General features: G+C 33.8%; 1 protein-coding gene across 9 annotated transcripts in view; it reads left to right on the forward strand.

Annotated features, from left to right (window-relative positions):
* LOC116431209 (uncharacterized) overlaps positions 1–27591 on the forward strand; it is a 268246-nt gene that overhangs the window by 25838 nt on the left and 214817 nt on the right. For all 9 annotated transcript variants that reach the window (XR_012999363.1, XR_012999364.1, XR_004235868.2 and 6 more), the window contains one exon: positions 10626–10748. Coding sequence is in view for 6 of the 9 variants with exons in the window: in XM_031986308.2 (XP_031842168.2) it covers positions 10656–10748 (93 nt within the window). In the remaining 3 variants the exon portion in view is untranslated. The remainder of the gene's footprint in view (positions 1–10625; positions 10749–27591) is intronic.

Here is a 27591-nt window from a genome sequence, read left to right on the forward strand (position 1 = left end):
GTGCGATAGAGCAGACATGTTGCTTACGGAATCCTCAACTCTACACGGCCTCAACTAGCCGGTTTATTCATGTAAATGAGTTAGCTTGTTTTACTTAGATATTTGTGTTAGCTATACATGTTCACGTTCCTTTATTATTCATATATCATTTTGCAAAAACTTGTTTAATTAAGCTTGATAATGTGATATTAATTTTGTCTGCAGTCTATAAAGTTTTACTCTTTTTTGTCATACAAGGTTTGATATGTGATTCTAATAACACTCTCGGGGTTTTTCATGCCTCGTAATTTAAATATTTAATAACTCGTACAGTTTTATATACTTGGAAACTATGGTACATTACCTAAATTGTGATGGTCTTCGATTTTCTGGAATATTTGAACCGAACAATTTTTTGTAAAAATTATATAATTATCCCGTGAATTATTTTGAGAACGATAAGAGATAGTGCAAAAAGTTTAAACGAAAAATACGAAAGACGTGAAAGAACAATGTATTTTGTGTTTCAACTTTTTTCGCTGTCTCTTACCATTTTCAAAATAATCCAGGGGAAAAAAATTTGCATTTTTTTCAAGGAGTGGTTTCAGTCTTTCAAAGTGAAATTCGGCACGAAAGAATTGCAATGTATTACACAGTTTCATAATTTTTTGAATTTTCGGATTCGTACTTTCCTCGTGAGGCATGGAAGAGTCACGTTCATCCCCACATAAATTGTGCTTAAAAGGTTAAGTAGCTCATACTCCAATATAGATGCGAGTTAAATAACGCTTTCCGGTGCGTACATAAATTATAACTTTCCAATACAAGAATATAAAGAGACCAATGTGAAGAAAATTTATGGGGTTAGTGTGCAACACGTTGATACAAGCAAAGAATATTCTCGTACTAAATATGACGATAATACGTTTACTTAACAACTGGTTCACGCGAGTGTAATTTCCCTTTTATTTCTTATCCACGTCCACATTATTAGTTTCGTTTAAGTCATGAAAATAATTCTTACTCTTCCACCGTTATATCCTTCCGCAGTGTTTCTCTTTACACAAAATTCAGACGGCGTAATTACACTACAACGTACCTTGAGTCCACATATGGCACACATGTGCACCGGTAATAAGAATGAGCGCATTATCATTTGTATATTTGTATGCAGGATGCGTCACGCAATTGGGACTGGTAATGTCTAACGGCTGAAATCTCAAATTTTGTAAGACATATGTAAACTCCGAATAACTTGAATTAATTATTAAAATTAAAGTGGACTGTATAGTTAGCTGATGCTTGGAGTTTGATTATGCGGCGACCTTAGTCGCTAAAATAGTGTACAGAAAAATGTATAAACGTTAAGTAGAAATGCTCTTGATCTTATGGAGTCTCGTTGCTGACTGACCGTTTCCGGAAAACTCTCGTTGTTGACAAAAGAGGAAGGTGGGGACGTCTTCGGCGACTTTCAGAAATCTTGGAAGTGAGTAATTATCCCATTGGCGGTTAAACTAAACGGATTTATCATTGGTCAATTGGGCTACGCGTGTAAGTACATTATTTTGGCGTCTAAGCCTCTTATTTGGGCGTGCGAGTGACCATGCCCCTGACGAAAAGGGGTCTGCAGGTGAAAAAGGTCTTAGCTGGTCGTTTGAAACTTTCCGGCACGTGTTAGACGACTTTACGAGAAGCCATAGCCTATTCCCTTGGAAGTAATAAACGTTAAGTGGCGAGTACAAACAATGAAATAGTCCCTGTCGGTACAATAATACCTAGAAATTTAAAAAGGTTTTAGGTAGGTTGTGACTCCTCGTGTTGCATTGTAGAGATTAAAGAATCTTCTGGAAATCGCTGCTGCCTCTTATGGTTTTGAATCTCTAGCAACATAGAAAGAAATTGTTGGAGGAAAGTTGAATAATATGATAATGACTATTTCCCCATTAGTTCACTTTCTTTGTAAGTGCCATGATGTACCCGAAGAATGTAAATATATTTTCTTTAATACTCGACTTAACATTTCCTTGCGGCAGGTCCAACGTCGAGTATGGCTATACATAGTTATTAAATTTAAGAAGTATAATTGTTTTAATTATTTCTGCACGTCAATTAATTAATTTATATTAAACGGAATCAATGAAGGTCTTCAATTATTTTTCTCGGTAAGTTTTCCCTTTCTCTCTATGGTAAACAACTAATTGTCGAATGTCGAATGAGGTATTTTTGCTCTTTCGAGCTATTTTTATAGTATTATCGCGATGACACAAAACTAACTCAATGAAAGACTTTTCGCACTATGTTTACAAAATTAACACCGCTGAGTCACTTTGTGGATTTCTTAAAATGAATGACCTGGAGATATACATAACGTCCGAATATTCTTGAGACCCCAAAACTGTGTTTAATTTTGATTAAAATTTAATATGTACAAAATAATAAAAAATAAAGTATATACTTTTGTATGCATGTGTACAGTAATAAGTACTTTAACCTATTCCAACAAAATGAATTTGGTAGACACATGATAAATAAGTATATGAAGCGATAATTTTACAATCACTACGTGTCCAAATGTTTATGAGAGTAACTATATTTGAGATTCATGAAATATTTATTGGTTAAAGAATCAATATTTTGAGAGGTAACTCAAATTTTGTTATAAGAAGGTATTTTTTTCAGTAATATATTATATTACTTATATTACCTTAAGAAAGGCATTCGAACATTGCATCTTCATATAAAATACATATTTTCATCCTTTGTAATTGAGTATCGTCGTAATTATGAATTTGAGCTGTGATTTCTAAAATCAGAAGTTGCAGATGAGTAACTTAATTATTCAAACAACGAATGATTGATACGTGGGTTTTTTCTTTCGAAGTATTTACTAGCGGTGTTTGGATACATAATTCAGTTTGTTGTACAGAAAGTGTTTTGAAGTTTCAAAACTGTTTGTGCGTAAAAGGTTGCTTCGTTCGTTGTTTCAACTCTGCACAAAATGAAATGAATGCGATTACGTTACTTTGTCCTTAAGGCAAATTTATTCAAAAAAGATTTACTTTGGGTGAGCATGGTAGACACGATGTTAAACTACAGTAATGAGCAAAACTGAACCAATGAACCAATGAGTTTCGTATAACTCTTTATTTAACGTCATGAACAGTAAGGTATACAAAGAATAATCACAATTATAACATTTTAATTAACAATAAATATTTCTTGACTAGGTTTTGCACAACATTTTCGGTAATATAATCTTCAAACTATAAAGACATGTGAGCAGTGTTGTGGGCAAGTAGGAATTTTATATGAGAAAAATGGTGCATGTCCCAAAGCAGTAATGCTGCATGGATAGGGAACAGTGAGTAAAGGAAAATAAAATCTATTATTGCTATATTTCATACGCGAACATTTATAATTTAGGACTTTCAACTAGATTATTTATTTTACAAAATTCGTCCATTTATTGCATAGTATTTCTTTCTTTAAATGTTTGAGTTACAATTTGGACCAATGCAAAGGAAATGTTTGGTTCATCTGTTTTCGAGCCATCCATCTCATAGGGTAGACCTAGGCGAATCGGGTAAAAATAAGAATATTGGCCATATTTGTTACGTTGTTATAGAAATGAGTATGCTGACCGTCTATATTACTTCACATACCTTCCCTACAGTTAATCCAATACATCTTCAATTGTTTCAAACCGTTGATTGCCATCAACACGTGAACGAGCGCGAACGTAACGAATTCGTGGCTACTCCAAAATATGCAGTTGGAATTTCACATTAAAAATGGCAAACTAAGCTTGGAAATTCAAATGTATTGATTATTATTAGTCTCCGAGATGTCTAAATTCAGTATTTAATGTACTTTAGATTACTATATTGTATTCTGTTCATTTATCGTATTTACTTTGAAATCTTTCGAAGACGGTTTTCTTTCATTTTATGTTTATGATTATAATTATTATAATTATTTATATATAAACATACAAAAAAAAAACAAATCAGGGATCACGGAGTTCATAAAAATAAAAGATACAATAGTAAATGTTAATTCTAAAGAACTAACCATACGTCAAGCTCCGAAAATTTATCGCATACCTTGTACAACCCTACAAAGGAGACTCACTTGTCAAATAATTAAAAAACCAATTTTAAATTTGACATCGTCTGTCAATAAAGTGATACTTCTTGAAAAATAACAAAAGATGTTAAAGACTAGATAAAGAAGGATAGTATTAAAAGAAGAATGAAGACTAATAAAGAAGGATGAATTAATAACATAAATACAGTGTCTTCCAGACAATAATATTGCATTTATTGCAATGATAAATTTATCTGTCCTCCTTCAAGAGATTGGGTTCAATGCAATCTTTGCAAAGAGCCGTGTCACGAACGCTGTGATAATAGATGTAGTGTTAAAAGCCAGAATATTTGCGACAAATGTGTCAATAATTGATTTTAATATCATTAAATTGTACAATTTTGGATCAAACCAAAAACTTTTATAAAAAATTGAATTCCTTTTTGAATCCCCGAAAAATTAATAGTTAAAACTTAGAATGATAATTTTTTTTATAAATTTGTTGTTAATACACATTCAGCCTTAATACCAGTAAAAATAAGTTTTGCTTATAAAACAAAGTTTTTTCAGTTTTAAAAAATATTGTTTACTGATATCGAAGCTGAATCTTTATTGTCTATAATCTGAACTGATCTGATTCGCCTCGGTTTACCCTATACGGATATACTATATCCATCATCACTATATCATTAAAGATTTATTATTTATATGATATAAATATCATTAAATTGAAGTGAAAAAGAAAAAGAAAAAGAAAATGAAAAAGAAAATGAAAATGAAAATGAAAATGAAAATGAAAATGAAAGTGGAAAAGAAAATGAAAATGAAAATGAAAGTGGAAAAGAAAATGAAAATGAAAATGAAAGTGGAAAAGAAAATGAAAATGAAAATGAAAGTGGAACAGAAATACTGTGTGAGATAACGTGTGGAGGACGATACTCAAAAAAGAGGATGTTAACTAATTAGTAAAGCAATCAGTAAAATGTGTGTTTATGTTTATAATTCGGGTAAATCGGAAGTTCGGACTAACAGGGTTCGGATAAAATGAGTTCCACTTATATCTTCCATGCGGATACAAATAAAAAAAATTTCTAAGCCTTTTCTTTACAACGCATCTATGAAAACCAGTATCTTACGCTCACATTAAAATCTATGTTTCTTAAATAAGTAAAAATACGTACGGTAGTTTCAGGTAGATTTTTGATTAAATTACATTTTAATTAAAACAAATCTGTTCGGAAAATCGGTTTGAAAGAAGCAAGGTGAACACGTCATAAATCAGAAATTAAACAGTTTTCGCATGTATTATAGTGAATATATGTGTGAATAATATGTGGGAGTAATATGAACGGGAATATAAGAAACTAACAAATAACTATGTTTATTGACAATAAAGAAAACTATATACTAACGACGCCCAATTAAAACGTTGCACAACTTGCTGTCCCGAAAGTCAACGCACGACTCTCTCGACACAGACACTCTTTTGGACATTCGCACTGAAAAATCATTCTCTCTCCCACAATCATTCTTGCCAGTTGCACTCTCCACAAACTCTCAAACACGTCCCTTCAAAGCTGAACTGGAAACCTTGTGCCTGCGACGTTGTGCAGGCCAGTTTTCTTCGACCGTTAGGATTCCCTCTTTTATGGCCCTCCGCTCACACTCATTCTCGCATTCACATTTCTTAAAAATATCCTAAAACTACGCTAAAATTCTAGATACTACAGTATTTTCACTCTTTTTGTACGCACTCAATAGTATTTACGGACATAAGCGAAATCTAATCGTACAGATTAAACTCAGTCAAAACAATAAAATAGAATACTTGAAACAGGAAGGGTATGTGTTTTAAACCGTAAATATTGGTGAATATGCATAATTGAAAGTTGGATAGTCGGTATTCGGATTAATGACGTTCCACTATATTCCCACCTAAAGAATTCAACGAAAATTTGAATTGAAATATCTTCTCAACTAATAGTGTTTACGTTCAGTAATTAATACCATTTTTATATGGAATATAGAGCAGCATCCACTACATAAAGATCATAGGATTCCATTTAAAAAAATAAAAGTGATCTTGATATTTTCAAGATTGAATTCTTTTACTTACAAACAAATTATTACTGCCACACTATAGCCATCATTATATGGAACACCTTTTCATGATAAAGTTTCTCCATTCTTCCAGATATAATTCCAGATAAAATCCGGGCATAATTAAATGTTAATAATCAGTTTTGTCTCACACACCCTGTATATCGATTTTGCAAGATTTACGTTGATATTATTGATAATGTTAAAATCTCGAAACCATGTTGACTAGTTTAGAATTTGAATTGTTTAATTTACGCAAAACAGTTTAATTATTTTGGTCGTATATATTATATTATAATTATTACAAATCTTTAATGCCCTCTTATGAAGATATTATGCATATCACAATCATTGCAATTCAATAGTTTTATGGTCCTAGTAGTCAAATAGAACTTATTACGAATAAATATTTGCTAATATCATTAGCATTTTATTCGATAATTTTATACACGCAGGCATATGTTTACAGTGCAGTGGGAATGAAAGAATTAATAGCTTCGTAGCATATTCTTTTTCCGATTTATTTTGTAAGTATTATTAATGTGAGAATAAGAGATGAAGTGTTTTAACTTATACTGGTATTAAATCCGTTTATATCTGCGGGTTTGATGAATGATTAATTGGATGTCAAATAAAACTTTCAAAAATCTATCCCTAAACGCTGTAAGATTCTGTCATTAAAATAGGAGTAAAAACATAGAATATCGTTTTATCAATTTAGGTGTTAGATAATAAAACTGTTTATATAAAAATGAAATTTATGCAATAATAAATTTGAAATTTAATAAGAAATTAAACTCACTAACAGATCTGGAATTTAGTGATAAATTATCATTAAACTGATAGTAATAAATTTTAATAAGTTTCATTTAATAGTAAATATCTGTGCATGTTGTGATATCAATTATATTTTATATTTTATGTTATATCATATCTATTTTTTAACTAATGATAGTAATCATAAATGTGAAATACATATTAAGTCCTAATAAATGCAAAAGAACTGTATACATTGAAAGTAACCGACCGTAGAAAATAAAACAACGTAGAGTTATGCTAGCGGGTGCGAAAGTGTTAATTACGGTATTAAAACCAGGATCACGGTATTATGGTTCGCTAATTGTTTCTTTGCTTCTGCCAACAACAAATAACCATTGGAGCTTCCAATAATTGGAAGTACAATGTATGACACATTTCCAGATTTGATTTTTTCAATTCCATTATCTGAGAAACCGTTTATCAGGACGAATTTATCCCTCAATTACTTCAAACAGCTGATGTTTTATGGAATTCGAACTGAATAAGATTATGTAGCACCAACACGATGTTTACACGAGTCAGTTTTTATGATTAGCAACTCAAACATCAAACAAAAAATCCCTAAATCGTAGGATCAGACGCAGCGGACGTACAGTGTTTATTACTTAAGCTGCTTAGCTTCAAATAATTACTGATTCCTGCGATATCTTGCATATTAACAAAAAGTTTTCGGTAAAACAGATTGAATGCCGCCTTTGCAGATATGAGTAATACAATTAGCCAGTGAGCGAAAAGCGTTATCGGCTTCACTATTTATAAAGTATTCAATATTGTAAGACAAGCGCGAAGATGACTGTACTTAAGTGTGAAAGCAAGCGTGAAGATAACCGTAAGCGTGAAGATAACTGCTGAGGCTCCCATACACGCTGGAACAGACAGTGATGCAGGTATCGCAACAAGCGATAGGTTTAAGCTTCTTTCAACTTTTTGTTTGAGTGAAACGTGTATCATGAAACCTTGAAAGATTCAAACTCGTCACTTGTAACGATTCCTGCATCTGTACAAGTTTCAACGTGTATGGGGGCCTTAAGTGTGAAGGCAAGTGTGAACACAAGTGTGAAGATGACTGTCGTAGTGTGAAGATGGTTGACGACCATGACATGTCACATCAACGCTCGAGAGAAATTTCGAGAAAAGTTCAGAATTTTCACGAACCAGAGTGTTCAAGAAGATTAGATCGGTTTCCTGCCTTTCATATGATTCTTCGAATATTGCGGATGTTGGGATTTATTCTCGCTTGAGTTATAATTTGACGTGCTATGAGAATAGGATTGGAAGCGTGTCGTAAAATGGTATGTCTCTCCCGCGATGTTGTTACTTTTGGACGATCTCCAGGATGTTTTCTCGAATAATTTGTTTCGTTCTTTAAATAGTTGGATAATGCACAACGACTTCTTCCAACTAGTCATGTTATTTTTTTGATTGAATAATTTTCGTTTTTTAAATTATCAATCAACTTAATCTTGGCTTCAGTGAATTTTTTACCACCTAGCATTTCGAAAAACATACAAAATATTGGAATAGATAATAATTGTAATAACAAGCAAGAGAATTGACACACAATTTTCGATAAAAGTTCATAGTTTCACTACTAAACAGCGACTGTCTTATAATTTTGTTACGGGTCATCATTTCTATAATCTTACATGTATTCGGAGAATCGTAAGCCCAATATGTTGCAGAAGAACATCTCTAAAGTGAACAATCACAACCCACTAGCAGGAGAAACGAATTCCTTTATACGGTACTGATACGTATAATTTTGTGGGGTGTCTTTTGCTGCGGAGTGTACCAATCTGTCAGGATTTTTGAACATATTTACGACAATGACACACAACTTTTAATATACGAATAGATAACGATATTTTATTCACAAACTTCCGTTAATACTTCTGGATGCCCACGAGGCCCACGCACATAGCGTAATCACATGAATTCTGAATGCTTCCAAAACAATCATTATTCAAAATCACGCACAATCCTCCCTGTCTCCAGAACCTGTAGAATACGCAAACAGAATATAAAACATCTGTTAGGCTTTAAGCGTCCGAAGTTAAAGTAACTTCGATTTCCCGTGGGACACTATAAATTGTAGTGATCGCTATCGTTATTCGCTCAGGAACGATGACTGTATAGCGAAAACCGTTGTATTAGTCGTGTCTGTACAGCTGGAATTTAATGAATTGTATTAAAAGCTTTCTATTAATATTAAAATATTCATAAGTACTAATTATCCGAAGTTAAAATTCTATATTTGGACTTATCTCTCTTTCGACTCCTTGGAATTTTAATATTTAAATATTAAAAGATGTTCGGATAAACATAATCTTTGTTAGTATTTATGAAAAATGATTTTTTATGTATAGAGTACTTGGGTATATGTGGTCATCATTTGAGAGTACAATTCTGTATAATATAATAAGATGAAAATAAGAAATGACGAAATTTTTTAATTTCATATTCTAGCTACTAACGTTAAGAATTGTGTTTGGCAACAAAAATTGAAATAATCGACTTACTATGCCCATCTTTTTGAAAATTCAAAAAGTGATGCGACGATTTACACCATTCATTTACACCATTCATTTTTTTGGCAATACTCTGATTTTATAATTGAATTATTTACTTCAGTTATGTAATTATTTCAAATTGAAATTATTTTATAATTAAACATATTTAATTATTTCTAAGTAGGATTGTTTCGTCGAATAACAAGGAATATCCATTTTCTAATATTCTTCTAATATTAAAGGGGACTTAGCAAGTAATTTCGAAACCAATTTTGATGCGATATGCAATATACACATTTTATGCAGTCGAATAAAAATGTTTGCGCTTGGATGTGCTACTATTTTTGTCGATTATTCAAAGGAATTTGTAAATCCCTTTAGATGAATTAGATGGTATTTTGCAAGAAAATGCAAAATGAATCGAGTTTTTAAAGCTGCGAGTAGGACGGCTCCTTCATTTAATTTTTCTAAATGAGATATTAAAATGAGGCCTTCAAAAAACTTCTTGTTAATTCTTCTATCAGACTTGTCCGGTATTTTGTTCAATTAAACCACAAAATATAGTAACACAGTATATATCTAATTATACAGTATAGAGCAAATTAATATGTATTTACACGCTTGGAACGCTAATACGAGAGTGACACATAAAATACTACATTCATCTTTTTCGTAAATAACCGTAAGAAATTTCTAATCAATGTTTTATATAAATAAATTATTTTACCGATCGTCGTCGATGATACATTTTCACATCTTCAAAGAATTAATAAGCGATAACTAATTTCTCGGTGATGGTGGAATTAATTTCAGTAGGAAAATATTGTAGATAGAATTGGTGGTGAGTTAACACTAGAACTACCAGTTGGCTCAAAATTACCCATTCCTAAATTCTTCTTTTACAATTATTGAAAAAATGATAGACCTTTCTCTGAGAAATTCCCGAAGAAATTGTTTTAATAAACCGAAAACTAAAATATGATTCATCGAAATCTCGATAGATGCACTCTTGGGGTTTCCATAGAAAAATGTTGAAAAGTCAACTTGACTGCTCCGTAGTTCTAGTGTTAATATTGTTAATTTGATAATAGTTTGCACAGGATATAATTATTATTGTTTTCTGATATTTAGAGTACGCTGGGACAAAGTTGGCGTATCTATATGGGGCAATGCGTGTCTTGTAAGTCGGGCGCCGTCATCGCAACCGGTCATCGCGCGTCGCTCACTTACCGCATCATGGATAAGCCTGGCAAGGTAAACGATTTCAACATAATTTTTCTTCTGTTACGGTTTTATACAGAGAAGTAGCTTTTATACAATACCATTCTAGAAAAAGGAATATCTCATGTCAGATATACATATTTAAAGAGGCATGTAATCCTAGAAGACTAAGCAAAATTGGTTGTATCTAACTTTGTTTTTGTTTCTAAGTATTTGGTAATAGGCCGAGATTTTTAGGAGGAACACTTTCTATATGAAGCAACATTTTCACTTTATTTTTATATTTTTTTTCATTACCGAAAGAGACAAAAACATGAAAATCAAACAGCATTGTGTGACTCGGGATCTTCTTAGTTTGTACCCAGCGTCAAAAGTTACTGGAATGCAAACAATAAAAAATTCTTGCGACAAAATGAACGAAAATGGATTATTTTGGTAATTACTTATAAAAGAGTTCACCGATTTCGAGGACCTTGAAATATGTTGTTTGGAACATGATTCTGAACAACTTTTCCTTACACACGTTATCGTTGTTCGGCCTTTCATACATTTCGAAAGGTAAATCTCACCGATTTTTATGATTTTTGAAACTGTAATGTTACATTAGAGAGTATGCACTATGTTACGGTCTCGCAGACAATTAGTTTCATTCAGATGTTTCATTTAGAATTATTTATTTATTTAACTTCGAGAAGCGATATACAGTGTCTCTCACAAACCCTGTCCATGTAAATATCTTGGTTATCAGAACCAATAAGAAAATGTTACTTACGGAAGTTGTAGGGATTAAGAAACAACAGAATATGGTATAAATGTTATTCTTGTAAGTGGAAGCGTAGAGAAGATATGAAGGTCACCTTTATTTTTAAAATGAAATGTCCAATTTTTTATGTTCGATTTCGATAGATTAGCGTATTTTTAGTACATAAGTACTAAGATGCATTTGTCCTAGAATTTAGCATTGTTGAGATATTTAATTTTTTCATGAAGGATGTTTGAAATGTTATTGTTGGAGCGTCTATTGTAGCACACGATGCAATAATTCATTGCTTCATATCTTCCGGAGTTGTCGGTGCATCACGATACACAATATTTTTCAATGATCCCTACAAGAAAAAATCTGGAGGCGTTAAATCTGGACTTCGTGCTGGTCAGCAAATAGTTCTTCCGCGCTCTATCCATCGATTTGGGAATATTTCATCAAAGTGTACTTCTCACCCTTAGAGCGTGGTTTGTTGGACGCCCATCGTGCTGATACCACGATATTTCGAACATCCTTTGTAAAAAAAGTCAAATATCTCAGCAACGGTAAGTTTTAGGACAAATGTACCTTCGTATTTTTATATTCAAAATACGCCAATCTTTTTGAAATCGAGTATAAAAAATTGGACATCCCATTAAAAAAAAAAAAAACTAAAAATCTTTTCTACGTCTCCACTTCTAACAATAATATTTATACTATACTCTGTAGTTTCTTAAATTCTACAACTTCTGTAAGTAACATTTTCTCGTATTGGTTGAAATACCCAAGATGTTTAAGTAAACAGAGCTTGTAAGACACACTATACAATTAACTCTTTACATTCGACTGTTTGCTCCAAGGAGACATTATACAGTGTGCGCCGGAAATCGTAGTACAACCGGGCAGAGGGTGATTCTACGTTAAAAAAGAAAAAAATATTTTGCTATTACATTTTCTCGTCAGGGGCTCCTTTCTCGAGAAAATCGACTTTAACAATACTGTACTGTATTGTATTGTAACAGTATAGTAAGTAGTAAAAAGGAATAAAAAATGAATAATTAGTACAAACACTTTGTATTGTTTTATCCACACCAGCATCAATGTTTGTAAACACTGTGCCAAACAGAGACAACCACAGTAGTGGAATACACAAGCAAAAAGTCGATTTTCTCGAAAACGGAGCCTCGGATGAGAAAATGTAATAGCAAAATATTTTTTTCTTTTTTAACATAGAATCACCCCCCGCTCGGTTGTACTACGATTTCCGGCCCACCCTGTATAGGTGATAATGAAGTTAGTCGAAAAATGTAGTTGGTTGAAATGCATAATATATTGAAATAATGTCATAAGTATCATATAAACAGAGTAATTATAATAAACAATATATTATATTTTTCGAATAAATACGGTTGAATTGTTGGTAAATAATGGGAAAAAATTGTCGAGTGCAAAGGGTAAACGGTAAAGTTATCGAAAGAGTCACTCGTCGATATCGTTTCTTTTTGTGCAAGAAATTCAACATTTCCTGCAGATAGCTGAGGGTGGCATTGGCGGGTCTGATTTCTCCGGGGTGGAGGTGCAGTGCAGATGTTCTCTCTTGTCCAACTCTTACGTCATAATTGCCAAGAATCATTCTAGTCTGCATCCGACGGTTTTGTATGAATATCTGCAAAACTATATAGACGAGTCCGATATTTTTAAAAAAGAAAAAGGTTGTTCGAAATACCGATTCTTACAACATATTTAACACATTCTTTATCGCTCCTGACTAAGGTAATCACTAACTACCAATATTCACTTGCAAGGCTTTCTAACTTTAACACTATTTCCACAGAAGGTGTCGAAAGACACCTGCTGAATTTTTAACCTAAAATTATTTTCCGAGTTTAGTCGTATATTCTGAATTGATTTTTTAAATTTTCCCATAACGATTGTAAAATTAATTATAGGAAATGTCCAAAATTCTGTTCAGGAAAAATGATTATACTGAGACAAGGATTTTAAGTTACAATTTCAAAAGGTGTCGTTTGACACCTTCGGCAGAAACAGTGGTAAAATGAAGGTATACGGGAATCTCGTAATATCGTTTCGGTTTTGTTTTGCTTTAAATTAACGTAATTTTAATAGGTTATCGATTGTTAAGCATTCGAAATCAAAAAGCTGATTAATAGGCTTGCAGTAGATAGAATTTTAAAAATCATCGATATACTTGAAGCTAAGTGTGGGCTGGCTTAATTTGTAACACAATTTATAATTATGAACAAAATATACTTTCGCGTATATCTTAGGAACTGAAGTCGAGCGGCAGGAACGTGTATAGGGAAAACTTGTTTATAATTACGTTTCTGATAACACATCTCAAGGTCATTGAAATCGGCGAGGAGGTCCCTTTCTTAAATAATTACTATTATTTTCAAACTAACGTACGATTTTGTAATAGTTTTAAAAAATGAAGAAACGATAATAGCTTGTTAAGGACAATCTTTTCCTTCTGCCGCAATAATCAACTTTTAGTATGTATAAAATTCCGTGAATTGAAATATAAAAAAATCGTACGGTACTCCGAAGATAATCTATTTTCGTTTATTTTTCCATAAGAATTATTTATTGTTTATATTTCAGTAACTCTTGGTCCTGCGTGCTAACTAAGACGGTACCGATCCACCTAATGCTGTGTAACATTTTGTACCTTTTGGTAATAAAGAAAGGTTTGAAAATAGAGTTGAATTGTTGTTTAACGTTCTTTGTAATAGCCTTGGTTTCTTTAATCAAATACTCTAAGGTGAAAAAGAACTAGATACAGTCAATTACTGTAGGCTTCCACGGTTGCATGTCATTAAGAAATTTATATATGTGTTTCATTACAAAATACTTATGGAGAATAAACAGATTTTTAGTGGTGGTGGTTATTAATCGTGATAATTAATCTTTTGTCGTTTTATCTATGTTTTTGTGATGGCAAAAATTGTTACGATCCTGCCGTTCTGAATGCATGATGGTATATAGCTATCCATCACTTCAGATACTGTCTGTATTTTAAACTGATAAATATCGTTTAGATTAATCGTCAAATATTTTTATTCCTCGAGTCCGGTCTTCAGTTTATTAACCGAGATTGACGCTTTAACTCGTCATTTGAGTGGAACTGTAATTCTTAATAATTCTTTGATTTTATGCTTATTCGACGAACAATTCTTTCATTTCATTGAATTATAATGCCTGTACTGATGTAAATCGTGAAACGTTGATATGTATCGTTGTAACATATTCCCCATATTAATTTAATTCCGAATGGCACCTTCGTAAGTGTTCACACTTACGAATTCACCCAGTTAACAAGTTTACTGTTTCAAATAGTAAGTCTTGATTTTTTCAAAGTGTATTTCTGCGTAATTGCATTAATGTTATGTCAAACGATTGAAGTTAAATCATTTCTGGCACTCGAAAATACTTCTTACATTTTTTTATATTTTGGCGCAGACAAATACTGTCGGTTTGATGAAAGAGTAAGTCTGTTACTAAACGTAGCTTAGTTTTATTAATTTGATATTCGAAAGAATTACACTTCGATCCGATACTCGTGCTGTTACATCAATTGGTTGATGTGACTGTATATTATTAAACAGTTTTATTATTGTTAATATGTTATTATTATTTTATTATGAATTTGTTTTAAACGATTATTCATGATAAATAATCGTTATTACTGATTGCAAGCATGAATACAAGAAAACTTTCAAGCGTATATCATTTCTCTGCAGTTCGCTCTGAAAACTTTTCAGACGGATGCTCACGCATCAGACGGTACCATCTGCGAAGGGTTAAAATGCACACAATAGCACTTAATAGAAAGGTAGGGGAGCGTTGAGATGAAAAGGACACGCATTGAATGGGATATTCCAGTTTTCTGAAAGAAGAAGAATCTGTCCATGAAGAAAGTATTTTTATCTTGTCCAAAAATATATGGACATTAACAAGTGTTCGAGCTCGACGCTTTATTATATCTTTGTTAATTATGAAGGAAATACATTCAAAATTATGTCCACCTATTCAGAGTTACATGTAATGTATTTCACTTTGTTTCATCTAAAACAAAACTGAAAGTTAAATAAGATCATATCCAAGTATAATGTGACCAAAATGTTTCGATACCACACAATATCAACACTTTCTGAATTGTGGTAACTAATATGTATAACTTTAATATTTAATAGGACAATCCTTTTATATTATTACTCTTTTTAATCATTTGATGTATTTTCTTATTGTCGCAATCCTTTCTTCAGTTCTTTGTTTGTTTCTTGCATTGATTTCTTCATTTCGTTTGCTATTGGTGTATTCCCTATTTTTCGGTTTACATTGCTGCACAAATTTCTAAATAGAGTCTTAAATCTGGGGGTTGACGAGGAAGATATCGGTCTTCGGGACAATTACGGGATAGTCCAAAATAACTAGTTAACAAGTTGTAGTCAATTTTTTTCATTTAAATAACACAGTTGGAGTGGGAAAATAGTTACGAAACATGTTCAATATAAGCACCTATGCATTTAATACAAGCATTAAGAGACTTATTAATGTTTTCAACGATAGTTAATTATAATTGTGCGTTCATGGCAACATACAGCCACTGTAAAAAGTATTCGTATAATTAATAATTTTACCAAAATGTCCTAGAATATATTTAATTAACAAAATCTTTACAAACAAAAAGTATGTAGATATTCATAGAAGTCTTTAGGATAATTAAACAAGAATTAGCGCGACACCTATAATTGATTGATTTCATATTCGTCAAACTCGATATTCGTTTGTTCTTCTAAAATGAATTAATAACGAATATAGAGATTCCACCTAATACAAACAATTCCAATTTATTCCCTCCATAATTAACACTTTACCGACCGGCCGCTCAGCCGCAGATTCACCCTGGCGCCGGCTTTGTTTCGGTTTAAACGCACACCCCCATTCGCTCTGTCTTTCTTACCCTTGCACCCTTCTCACTCGCATCTTTCGTCCATAGTTAAAATTCACGCAGTCACGTACACGCTTTTCCCACGGCCCAGTCACTCAAGATTCTCAGACTAAGCGTCAGTTATAAAAAACCGATTAATAGGCTATCGGTCGGTAAAGTGTTAACAGAGACGAACGCGTGAAACCTCCTTTAGTGTCTGAATGTTTCCATGTTTCACGGTGATAAAAATGTATGAATAACACTTGCCCCTTATAATTGACCCCTTGAAAAGTTTATAGTGATCTTGTAGCTATTATATTCGTTTGATATCAAAAAATAAAGACCGAATTTAAAGCGGACTTAGATTGGGAATCTGCCGCGAAGATTTGAAATCGCGTGACCGGACACCGCATGCGATTCGTTCACTGAAGCAGGCGAACTTTCCCAGCCATAAATCAACATTATTCTCCGAGATCCGGAACACCGAACAATAGATCCCATTTTTAGCAATGCACTGCCACTCCCAACATTTACTATCTCTTACTAGACGCACCCACGTTTCACATTCTGCAGTAGCCAAATTAGACGAACACCTTCCAAACTTAGACACAACCAATTGCAATAGAAGCAATCCGATATTAGGGTGAGTCATAAGTTGTTGTGTTTTTTTCATATGACATACTATAATAGCTTCGTATTATCTTCTGAAGCGGATAATGTTATTACGCTGTACGCCGTATGTCGTTACGTAGGTATTAAAGTACTCTATCTTATTACCCGATATTAATTAATTAATCGTTTGAAAGGTAGAAAATTTGTACCTTATGAAATATATGAAAAACTTCGAATTTCGTGCACCTACTTTTATCGACATTTCTGGAAACAGAACTTCAAGGAGACTGATACTGCAAAAAAAATTTGCGAATTCAAGGTAAGGATGTTGTTTTAATTCGGATAGCAGAGAAATACTTCAGGAAGTTCAATGCTGTACTAGATTTTTTACGCAGATGTAACTTCCAAACATTGGTCGATGTCGAGACGGGTTGTCGTTAATCCTTCGCTTTCAAACAAAGACTGCGACTTTTAAAATAACAATGAAAACGAATAATAAGAGAGCAATTATTTTTCAAACTAAAAAGATTGAGTCTCGGAATTTACCTTGTCGAACAAGAGAGCCGAATGGTGCGTGTCTCATGTTATGTAGACAAATGCCACGCGGTGGGATAGCGCTGCTTTTATTCAATAAAAATTACTTGAAATAATGACAACTGAAAATAAAATGAACTGCTTCTGCGGTATATGTGAAAAACAGTACGGTACAACAGATAACTGTCGGTAAAATTGGCAGTTATCCATAGTGATCAGCCGCCCAGTTATCCATAGGGCGCAGCCGATTAAGCAGGATTAAAAGTGCTCCCAAATTAAATCGACCTTTGCATGCACCATTGAGTAAATCTCTCGAAGAAATCCCTTTTTACCAAGTTTTAAGCTCCCACCCCTACTGTTAGGGTAGGTAGAAGGTGTAATGCTATACACAGTTTATACTTACAAATTATGAAAAACATCCTAGTTACTCTAGGTTTGGACTGTGTATATCTGGGAATTGTTTCAGAATTTTTAGTCCGTGAAATCGATTTTTCAAAAATTCAAGAATATTATAAATACTGATTTTCTATTTTCATGGAATTACCGTCTTATTATAACTATTAATACTTTATTTTTTCATATTTTTCCGATTGGGGGAACGCAATTAACCCTGATCGAACCACGATGTCAGTTTCAGTCACATTTGAACTTTTTACTTAAATTTTTTGATTATTTCATGTTGCATTTCCAAAAGATTTTTTGGGCTTTTAAAATTTGGGCCCTATAAACAAAAACAATAACATTTTAATCACTCCTTTTATTCTCATAAGTGAGTGAGAGCCACATCGTGGTATGATTCGTTATAAAAAAACGTGGTACGATTAAGGTTCAAAAGAATAAACACTGACATTTCTCTACATTATCGGCCGAATTATGCGTATTTTTGTTTTGAAAATATTTCGATTTGGTTTGGGGACACTTCTATCCCTCCTTATTCGGCTATGTTCTTTGAACAGCAAGCTGAAACTCGTTATCAAACGGTCAAGGAACAGAACTAGTCAGGGAATGAACGTTCAGGGTCCCCACTTTGAATGTCGAAGATAAGGAACTGCCTGTGGATGTTCAAAGAAACAAAGCATTAAGCGACAAGAACTGACCTTGGGTGACCTTGGATAATCAACGTTACGTAATACGATGAATTCATCACGGACTATAGACACGCCCGTTTGAATAGAAATACCATAGATTTATTAGAAGAAACAAAGGTTATTTTGAGCACTTCTATTTAGACAAGATTTGTTACCATTACAAAATGTCACCCTCAAAACAAAGTAATTTTCACTTGAAACGTTTTTTTCGCAACGAATAGTTTCGGAGACAATTGTATGGTTCGCTTCAGCTGTAACACTCTTTATAATCGTTATTTGTAACAGAAACGTCAAACTGTTTAAACATATAGTAGCTTGACAAATTTTCTTTACATTATTAATATCTTCATTTTTAATAATAAACGAGTTCCAGTTGTTATTCTTTTCCTGCGATAATTGTTATTTTCAGTTCCTGTTTTCAAGGATAATGCACGATACTATCATGAAATCGAACAATTAATCAAAAGATGGACACTTGCTATAATATCGGATGGCCTTTATTTTGAAGAATAGCTTTGTTTGGTCTCCGTTACATGTATATCTGAAATGTTAATGAATAACAAAGAACGCACGAACTTTTGAATAAGAACTTACGAACTTCTAAACCATAATAGAGGAACTGACGCAGTCGAAATTCAAGCGAACACGGACGGTGACTAGAATCGTGTTAAGAAAATTAATATAAGCACGACGTAACACGTATGTAAAACATGATAACACGATAACACGATACATGCGATTTAATACTTGGAACGCGAGCTAACAATACACAATTAATCATACCATTTGAACTTTACTTAGCTATATTATTGTTACTAAGTGCATGAGATATATAGAATATCTCACTTTGTTCTGGCTAAAGATTATGAGTATGTATATTGTAGGCTACATATATGATACATAATATGTGATTCACGCAATTGTAACAAATCATATGTTTTCCCGCCCAAATATAAAAAAGAATGTTATAGAATAAAAATGAATGGTGCCCAGTCTTTCGTGTACTTACAATCATAGATTTCTGATACATTCAATAATGCACGCGTATTTTGCGAATAAATACGATAATAATTGAGAAACTCGTTTCTCGTGGCTAAAATTATTTCTGCATTATTTAACATATTTACGACAGGCTGAATCACCGCACAGTGTCGCGAATTGAGATGTCAGCTGGACAAAACTATCTTTTCCACACAGACCTTTCGGCCTCGTTGGATAATGTTCGTACATCATATTTTTCTTAAAATATATGTATAATGTTAAATAACATGATAAATCGGGGGTTATAACATATGTGATAGAACATATATAATTCATCAAGACAATTGTCTCTTGGGAAATACTTCCAAACATTGAAAAATTCCGATCATGAGAGTAGAATACTAGATAGTAGAATCCGATCAAATAACGTAGAAAGGAATAGGAGAAAATACGAAAAGCAAAGCCGCTCCACGGTGAAGATAGTACAGTGAAACCCTAGACTTACTTACGTCCTAATTGGTTTCGGAGTGGATGACGTAAGTCGAAAAGGATGTAAGTCGGGGTACAGAGGGTACAGACTACATTTAACAAACGTTTACGAAGAACCCAAGAGACCACGATGTTCACGAATAATACTGGAACCTACTGGATGACCTTCTTTATTGCCATTAAAATGCGTTCTTTATCTTCAAGAAATGTCCTCACAGTTGTTTTCGGCGAATTTATTTTTCACTTAATCTCAAAACCTTGCATTCCATTAGTATTTCCCTTTTTTAACAGTATAATTTAAGGAAGAGGACATCTGACGCATGTTTGCTGTGAACATATTTCTGTACATTCTTAAACTATATATCTGAAATGATTTAATGATTCAGTTAAAATGAAACACGTAGAACGAGATATATTCGTTACAAATAATTGACTACCGCGTTACGCAGAGACGATTTAACTGCGAAACGACGTAAATCAGGACGGGGTAACTCGGGGCCCCACTGTAATCAATCCCTCGTCGTGAACGTGATAAAGACTTAAAGTATGTTGCGTCGTTGCATTCGTCTTAACGTCAGCTACAACATTATTAAGTAAAAAATATCTAATGACGCTTAAAAATTAAGGTGGCTGAGTTTTTCGAGAAAAAAATGATGTTTTAATTTTTTACATCGATGTTTGTAGGAGATTAAATGCTGACTTACTTTTGTCGGAAATATTTGTTTATCAGATCAACGGAAATGCATGAAAATAATGGTACTAGCACTATAAGGGATGACCCACTTTCAGTATTCATTAAGAGATTAAAGTAGTACTGAAGTAATAACACTGTGAAAGCATCGATATAGTAATATTTTCTATGATTCTTTATGATATTAGCTTAATTCAAGCCGCTTTTAAGAATTCTGAATCATTTGTATATAAGCCTATCTAAAGTTTAAATTGTGATAAACAATTCACAGTTTGTACAGGAATTAAAAGATACATGTACATAAAAATTATATTTTGATGTTTCATATTGCGTGATTAAGAAATTAGTTTTACATAAAATTTGATTATTTTTTCTTTATAATATTATGTCTTATGAAAGGATTACATAAAAGAGGAGAGATTTATGGATTTGGAAGCTTTGGAGCGTTATCGATTCACGTACAAAAGCATTTTATTGAACAACTGAAGTTGGAAGATTAACTTTTGACTACGAAACGTCATTTTCCAAACCTCTGTGCATGGGTCGAATCCTCTCTTCATTCTACGTAAAATATATATTTAGGTAATATGGTCGGAAAATGATCATTTCTAAAGGTATTTTGACAATATGTCTATATTGAAGGAAATATTCGACACGCCATTATGAAAGTTGCACATTTTGTAAATGCTTCTTATGTCGGTTCTTTGTTGTTTTTGCAAACAGTTTTTATGTTTGTATACCCGTTTTGAACAAAATTTTGGCATAATTTGTGCAAAACTGATACACAGAACATGATATACAATTATTTCATTGAAATCGAAAGTAAGTATACAAGTAGTTTTAACCTATAGTTTTCAAATAAGTTAAATTAAATACTCGGTAACACTGCTCACAATTTTAAAGTTTTCAGTAATGATTATTGTTGATTTTATAATTGAGTAATGAATCAGTTTATATTTAACCAAGACAATAAATAAACGCAATATTTGCTCGGTACAACTGATCAGGACAGAATGAGTAACTACATTAACTTGTTTCATAAATATTGTCATAGATATTGAAATCCGTTTTTCTTTTTAACTGATTATAATTTTACCCGGTCGAATCCATAGATGACTGTCATTGTCAAATATATTTTTAATAATTATAAGGACCACGTTCACGACAATCGACGCAAGTACAGTTTGATTGTAAAAGAAATGTCTTGAAAATTTCTCGAAAATTTCTATGCTAGACATTCAAGTAGGACGGGGCACGGACAGCCAGTCTGACGTGTCGGAGCGCGACGGTCGCTCGAGTGATCGTCGTCCGTTTTTCAAAAGAAGTGCTCTAACTTGTGAGTCATAGAAGAGAAGCGCCGTCAGTCATAATAGCTGTCTACCCCACCTCGAGCACCGAAATGCCAACAGTCTGGAGTGATGTCCATGGCATGAGTAGCTGTTGTAACTACCAGTGTATCCGAGCGCGTTCTTCCGCTTGAAAAACAAAGTATAACTTCAATGTTTGCAAAGAGTTGAACATTCCGTACTTCTGCACTTATAGCTAGTCCGTAATTGGTGTTGCCTCACTTTTGTTATATAAACAGTGATACGAATTTTGGAGACCTCTTTTTTTAAAATAATTCAATATTGTCAAGGCTGAACTAGTTTTTATTATGATATGGGCAATTGCTACATACATTCTTTTCCGTGTTTGAGGAGATGCTTATGTATGTTTTATTAAAAATATAAAAAATTGTCTTCGTGGCATGGCATATTAAGTAAAACAAAGTCAAATGAAAAAACAAAAATAAAGTACATACGTATGTAGAGATTTTTATATATTTGTTTATTATAGTATTGGAGAAAATATGAAAAAAGTGTTACAAGGTTTGAATATGGTAATAAATGAAAAGTATGTTTAAAACCAAAATAGAACAAACCGTCTCTTCTTTGACAGTAAAGGAAATTAATAATTAACTTAACTGTTAATAATAAAAAGTGAAAAAGAGTTTCTAAATCTTTCTTTCGTAGAGAAGAAACAGAACATGAGAAATATAATTTGCAATATAATAAATGTAGCCTGAAATCTAATTTCCATTTGGTGGATCATGTGATCTGATTCACCTCGGTTTACTCTAATCAGGAGAATTAGGGAAAATTTCTATGCAAACAGTTGAACTAGAAAGATACTAGAAAATGACATTTTCTTAACAAAAAATAATTCTTTTCCCATATTCGAAGAATATATGTTGTAAAATGTTGTAAACAATGATATTTATAAATTTTAAACCGTTTTTGCGATAGTTATTATTTGCGCAGCGAACGTGTTTGTAACACGTTTTAAGATTACGATTACGTAAGCCATATATACGAACGCCTAGCTCATAGTTCATATGTAAATGTATGCGGATGAAAAAGACTGTAATTACTTGGAATGTGTATACGAATGTGCTTGTCATTCGTCGTCTGTATACCTACTGTTAGATCAGTTGATGTCTAGGCCGAGCAATTCGATTGATTGATCAGTTTTCATTTTTTCTTTCCTAATTGTCTGTGGGTTTTATTTCCTAATTTCTGATATTCTCGAGCACTAATTTACTATTCCTCAATGTGGTTACACGTCGCCAATAAAATCTATCGGACTATAAACCAGGAAGACACGTCTTGCCCTTGTGCCGTTCCGCTAGACATCAAGCGATATCCCAAAGTCCGTCCTAGCCCTGTAAAATGAGACCCGAGCCTCGAACTTTTAAAAGCTGTAACTGCGATTCAAGCCTTCAGAGCTCGAGTACTTAGAGCTCAAGCTTTAAACTATAGAAGCTGAAATCTTCAATGGTGGATTCTTCGAGCGTAAAGACTTGTGAGTGTTGAAGGCTCTTAAAACTTGGATCAAGTTTGCAAAGCGTCAAGGTTAGCTGCTGAAACCTCGATTACTCAGCCCTCAACGTTGCGCCTACAAACACTACTACATCCGGATTGTTCTTTCAGGCTTCGTGATTTTAATCACAGTAGATCGCACGAAACATCGTACCGATTTGATCGATTCGCGTGTATTAATGAGCACACGCAACATCGAACGACCAATGTGCCTAGTGTAATCGTATACTTATAACGCCACGTGCTTTTACACGAAATGTTCTTTCCTTTCTTTGGTCGGGAATACCGGGAGGGTATTCACTTTTGCACCAATAATTTACATAAAAATTTATTGCACTAAATTACATGGAATCGCGATTAGCCACTGCTGTTGCATATTGACAATTAATGCTCCTACCTTATCTTTATGCTTACATCTTTCTACTATTCCACGCGCGTTACGAATGTGTTATCGGAAAGGCGGGAGATGGAATTAGAGATTCTTCTGCTTTGTACAAAGTGGCGGGAATCAGAATTGATGACTCTTTTGTTTTATAAAAGGGGCGGGATTCGGATTTGAAGTGTTACCTCTTGGTGGCGTCACATACTTACACATGTGTTCAGTGTAACTGTAACTTATTTTTACAAAATTAAGTTTATTCAAATTGATAACATTCGTAAATTATTATATTGATTCACATGCGCAGTACAGTGGGACCCCGGACTTACATTCTAATTCATTCTGGAGTGGGAGACGTAAGTCGAAAAAAACATAAGTCGGGGTACAGAAGGCAGACATGTATGCATCTATACGAATATACATATTTGTCATGTATTTATCAGATTAGGAAATACATTTTCTTTGAAATGTATGAAAATGGTAGAGGAGATTGCATTTAAGGAATGTTTACGAAGAACTAAAGAGACCATGATGTTAATGAATAATGCTGGAACGTACTGGGCGGCCTTTTTTCATCGCCATTCAAATACGTTCTTTATTTTTAAGAACCGTTCTCACAGTTGCTTTTGGCAAATTTATTTTTAGTTAATCTAAAAACCTTGTATTTCACTATCAAAAAGTTTTATTATTTCTAATTTAGTTTCTAAACTCATAGCATTTCTTTTTTTAACAATATAATTTAAGATGAGGTCATCTAACGCTGTGGTGCCATTACACATACGTGCCATTACACATACGTGATCTTAACTTTCGATTAATTATACCTGTGTACTTACGTTTACTGTAAATATATTTCTTTAAGTTCTTAAACTGCGTGGAATCTATATAATCTGAAATTATTTAGTCATAAAACTTCTTTATTCGAGTAAGTTTCAACGGATTCAGTTCAAACTAAACACGTAGAGCGAGAAATACTGGTTATAAATAAATAACTGCTGCGTTACGCAGAAACGACGTAACTGCGAAACGACGTAAATCAGGAGGACGTAACTCGGGGCCCCACTGTAACCTAGATACACTGGCGATATCTTGAAAAACGCGTTGAAAAAGTGTTAGGAACTCGGTCTGTCGACACAACAGAAGGTTTCGACTAAATTATTCAAGGAAAACACGATTCACATTGTTTTCACGTGTAATGAAGCAATGAAACATTCGACAGTAGGAGTCATGAATTCGTCAGTTGCAGCTGTACAGATCGGAAAGTCTCTTATGTAAGATCGGAATTTTCATCTAACCACCGTTATCTAATGAATTATTTTGAAGCTATTGAAGAACGGACTGTAAAACCGTGGGCGTAAAATAAGTGAAATTGTGTGGTTATATTTGTATGGCTGCAAAACGAGTGCCCTGAGGAGGACACTGTTTAGCCTTAAAACCTCCATACACGCTGAAACATGCGGCGATGCAGGCATCAGAACAAGCGATGGGTTTGAGTCTTTCTCACTCTTTATTTGAATGAAACATGTATTATGTAACTTTGAAGGTCTGAAACTCATCGCTTGTAGCGATGCCTGCACCGTCGCATGTTTCAGCGTGTATGGGGGCTTTTAGGACCCTCCTCGTCAGCGTGGCTCTCGTTCTGTTTATTGCACCCCGAGACTCGAGAACGCTTTCCCTTAAAAAGACACGCATTGACGAAACGCAGACGACCAGTGTTCGACTTTCCCCTCGTTCAGATTTTCTTACACTTGTGTTGATCCGTAGCAAACCAAGTTTCGCTAAAATATTTAAAGACAGAACGTTATGTTGTCACAACGTGCGGGAGGAATACTTCCTATTGGAGCTCTCGAATGCGAATGACTCGAACACCCAAAAATAAGTTGGAGTCCGCTTTTCTTTACAAGACCGTTTATGGCCTTGCTTGGAGAAAAGTCTCTTGACTTCGCGTGATAAAATCCAGATACATCTGGTTGCCTTTCTATCGCTTTTGTTTAGACTAAAGATATATGAACGTTAAGCATTTTTGTTTTGGCTAGCTTAGAATTAATAATAATTCAACACTTTCGAAAAAGAGGATGGGATCTTGTCTGCATCCAGAGGAAATCAAAGTTGCTTAGATTTTGTATGTTTTATGGTGTCACACGATAGCGAGTCCGAGTTGGAAAAACGAGGTAGAGGATTTGACTTGTCTTGACGGTTGCGTGGTTAGGATCATTCTGCTCTTCTTCTCGGTTGATGGAATTTAGGGTAACTTGGGAAAGGGAGAGTTTCGTAGTAGAGAGGAGAAACATTTAGGCCTTAATGATTCTCGTTGGGGGTTGGAGAGACTAAAAATCTGGATGTCGGGTTGCCAGCTATGTTTACACTTCGTCAGATGTGCAAGATGTTCACAGAGTGGTTAGGCTTACAAGTAGACACAGTCGTCTTTATATAGAAGTGATGATGAACACGTTTTCAGGTGGACGCAGACATGGTATGATACCATGATGGGTGTGATATCAATAATAATAGTAATAATAATTTATGAATGTATAGCATGTGTGGGGTAGGATGTAACAACGTCAAATGAACATAAGTTTTTAGGTTTAACAAACATATTTTATTGTTTGGAACGTGCTGTACAGTTCTTTCACAGATATGTAAGAAACGTCGGAAAACTCACTAAGAATCCAGAGGGCGATGGAAGTGAGGGTGGTCGATCCGCGTGAATGACAATATTGTGCAGACGCAGTGCCCTTTGTCAACACCGTTGATGCTTGTCAGGGCCCTGCAAATGTTGGAGTTGAAACGAGGGATAAACAGATGAGGATGAGGAGGGAAAAGATGATGGTCTTGTGGGGGTGGGGATCGATGCGCAAGAGATCGATCCTCCTCAAAAAGGGCGTTGTAACTGCCTTGTGGATCAATCACACGGGCGCACTCCTGGATTAGTCTTTCGGAATCTTCTATTTTGTAGTAATCATGATACGACGCATTCGCATGACCCGATATTTTTGCAATTGTATCTGTACGGACAAGATCTTGTCTCATCGAGGCGAAATACACTATTTGTGTAAAGCCATAGGAAATACATGTCGTTTTTAATACAACTTCCGTGGTTTTGTCTATCACCTTGTGTAATTCCTTACAGGTAACTTATAACAATAAAAACTTCGAGAAACCGAGAACGCAGATGGCTAGTTCACATACAGGATGTCATATAACGACTGAAATCCGGATTTCGATACCTAATATTGCTTTCCTAGAATTTCTATTCCGGCCTTACATGCACGAATGCATGAATAATATATATTATTACTTCTTTAATTTACAGAGTGTTTCTAAATTATTCCGCACAACTGATAGGTTGTATACAATCCACTAAACTCAGTAAAAACCCTAGTAAATATGGGTACAACACTCAATAGCTTCCGGGATAAAAATAGGTTTGGTTTAAACAAAAATGTACGAGGACTGAATCAAGAACACCGAATTATCTGGAAAAGTGTCAGTGATACGAAGAAATGTGTCAAACAAAAATTACAGGATTTAAAATACTACACATCACGGTG

The sequence above is a fragment of the Nomia melanderi genome, chromosome 9, assembly GCF_051020985.1.
Source record: "Nomia melanderi isolate GNS246 chromosome 9, iyNomMela1, whole genome shotgun sequence".
NCBI lineage: Eukaryota > Metazoa > Arthropoda > Insecta > Hymenoptera > Halictidae > Nomia > Nomia melanderi.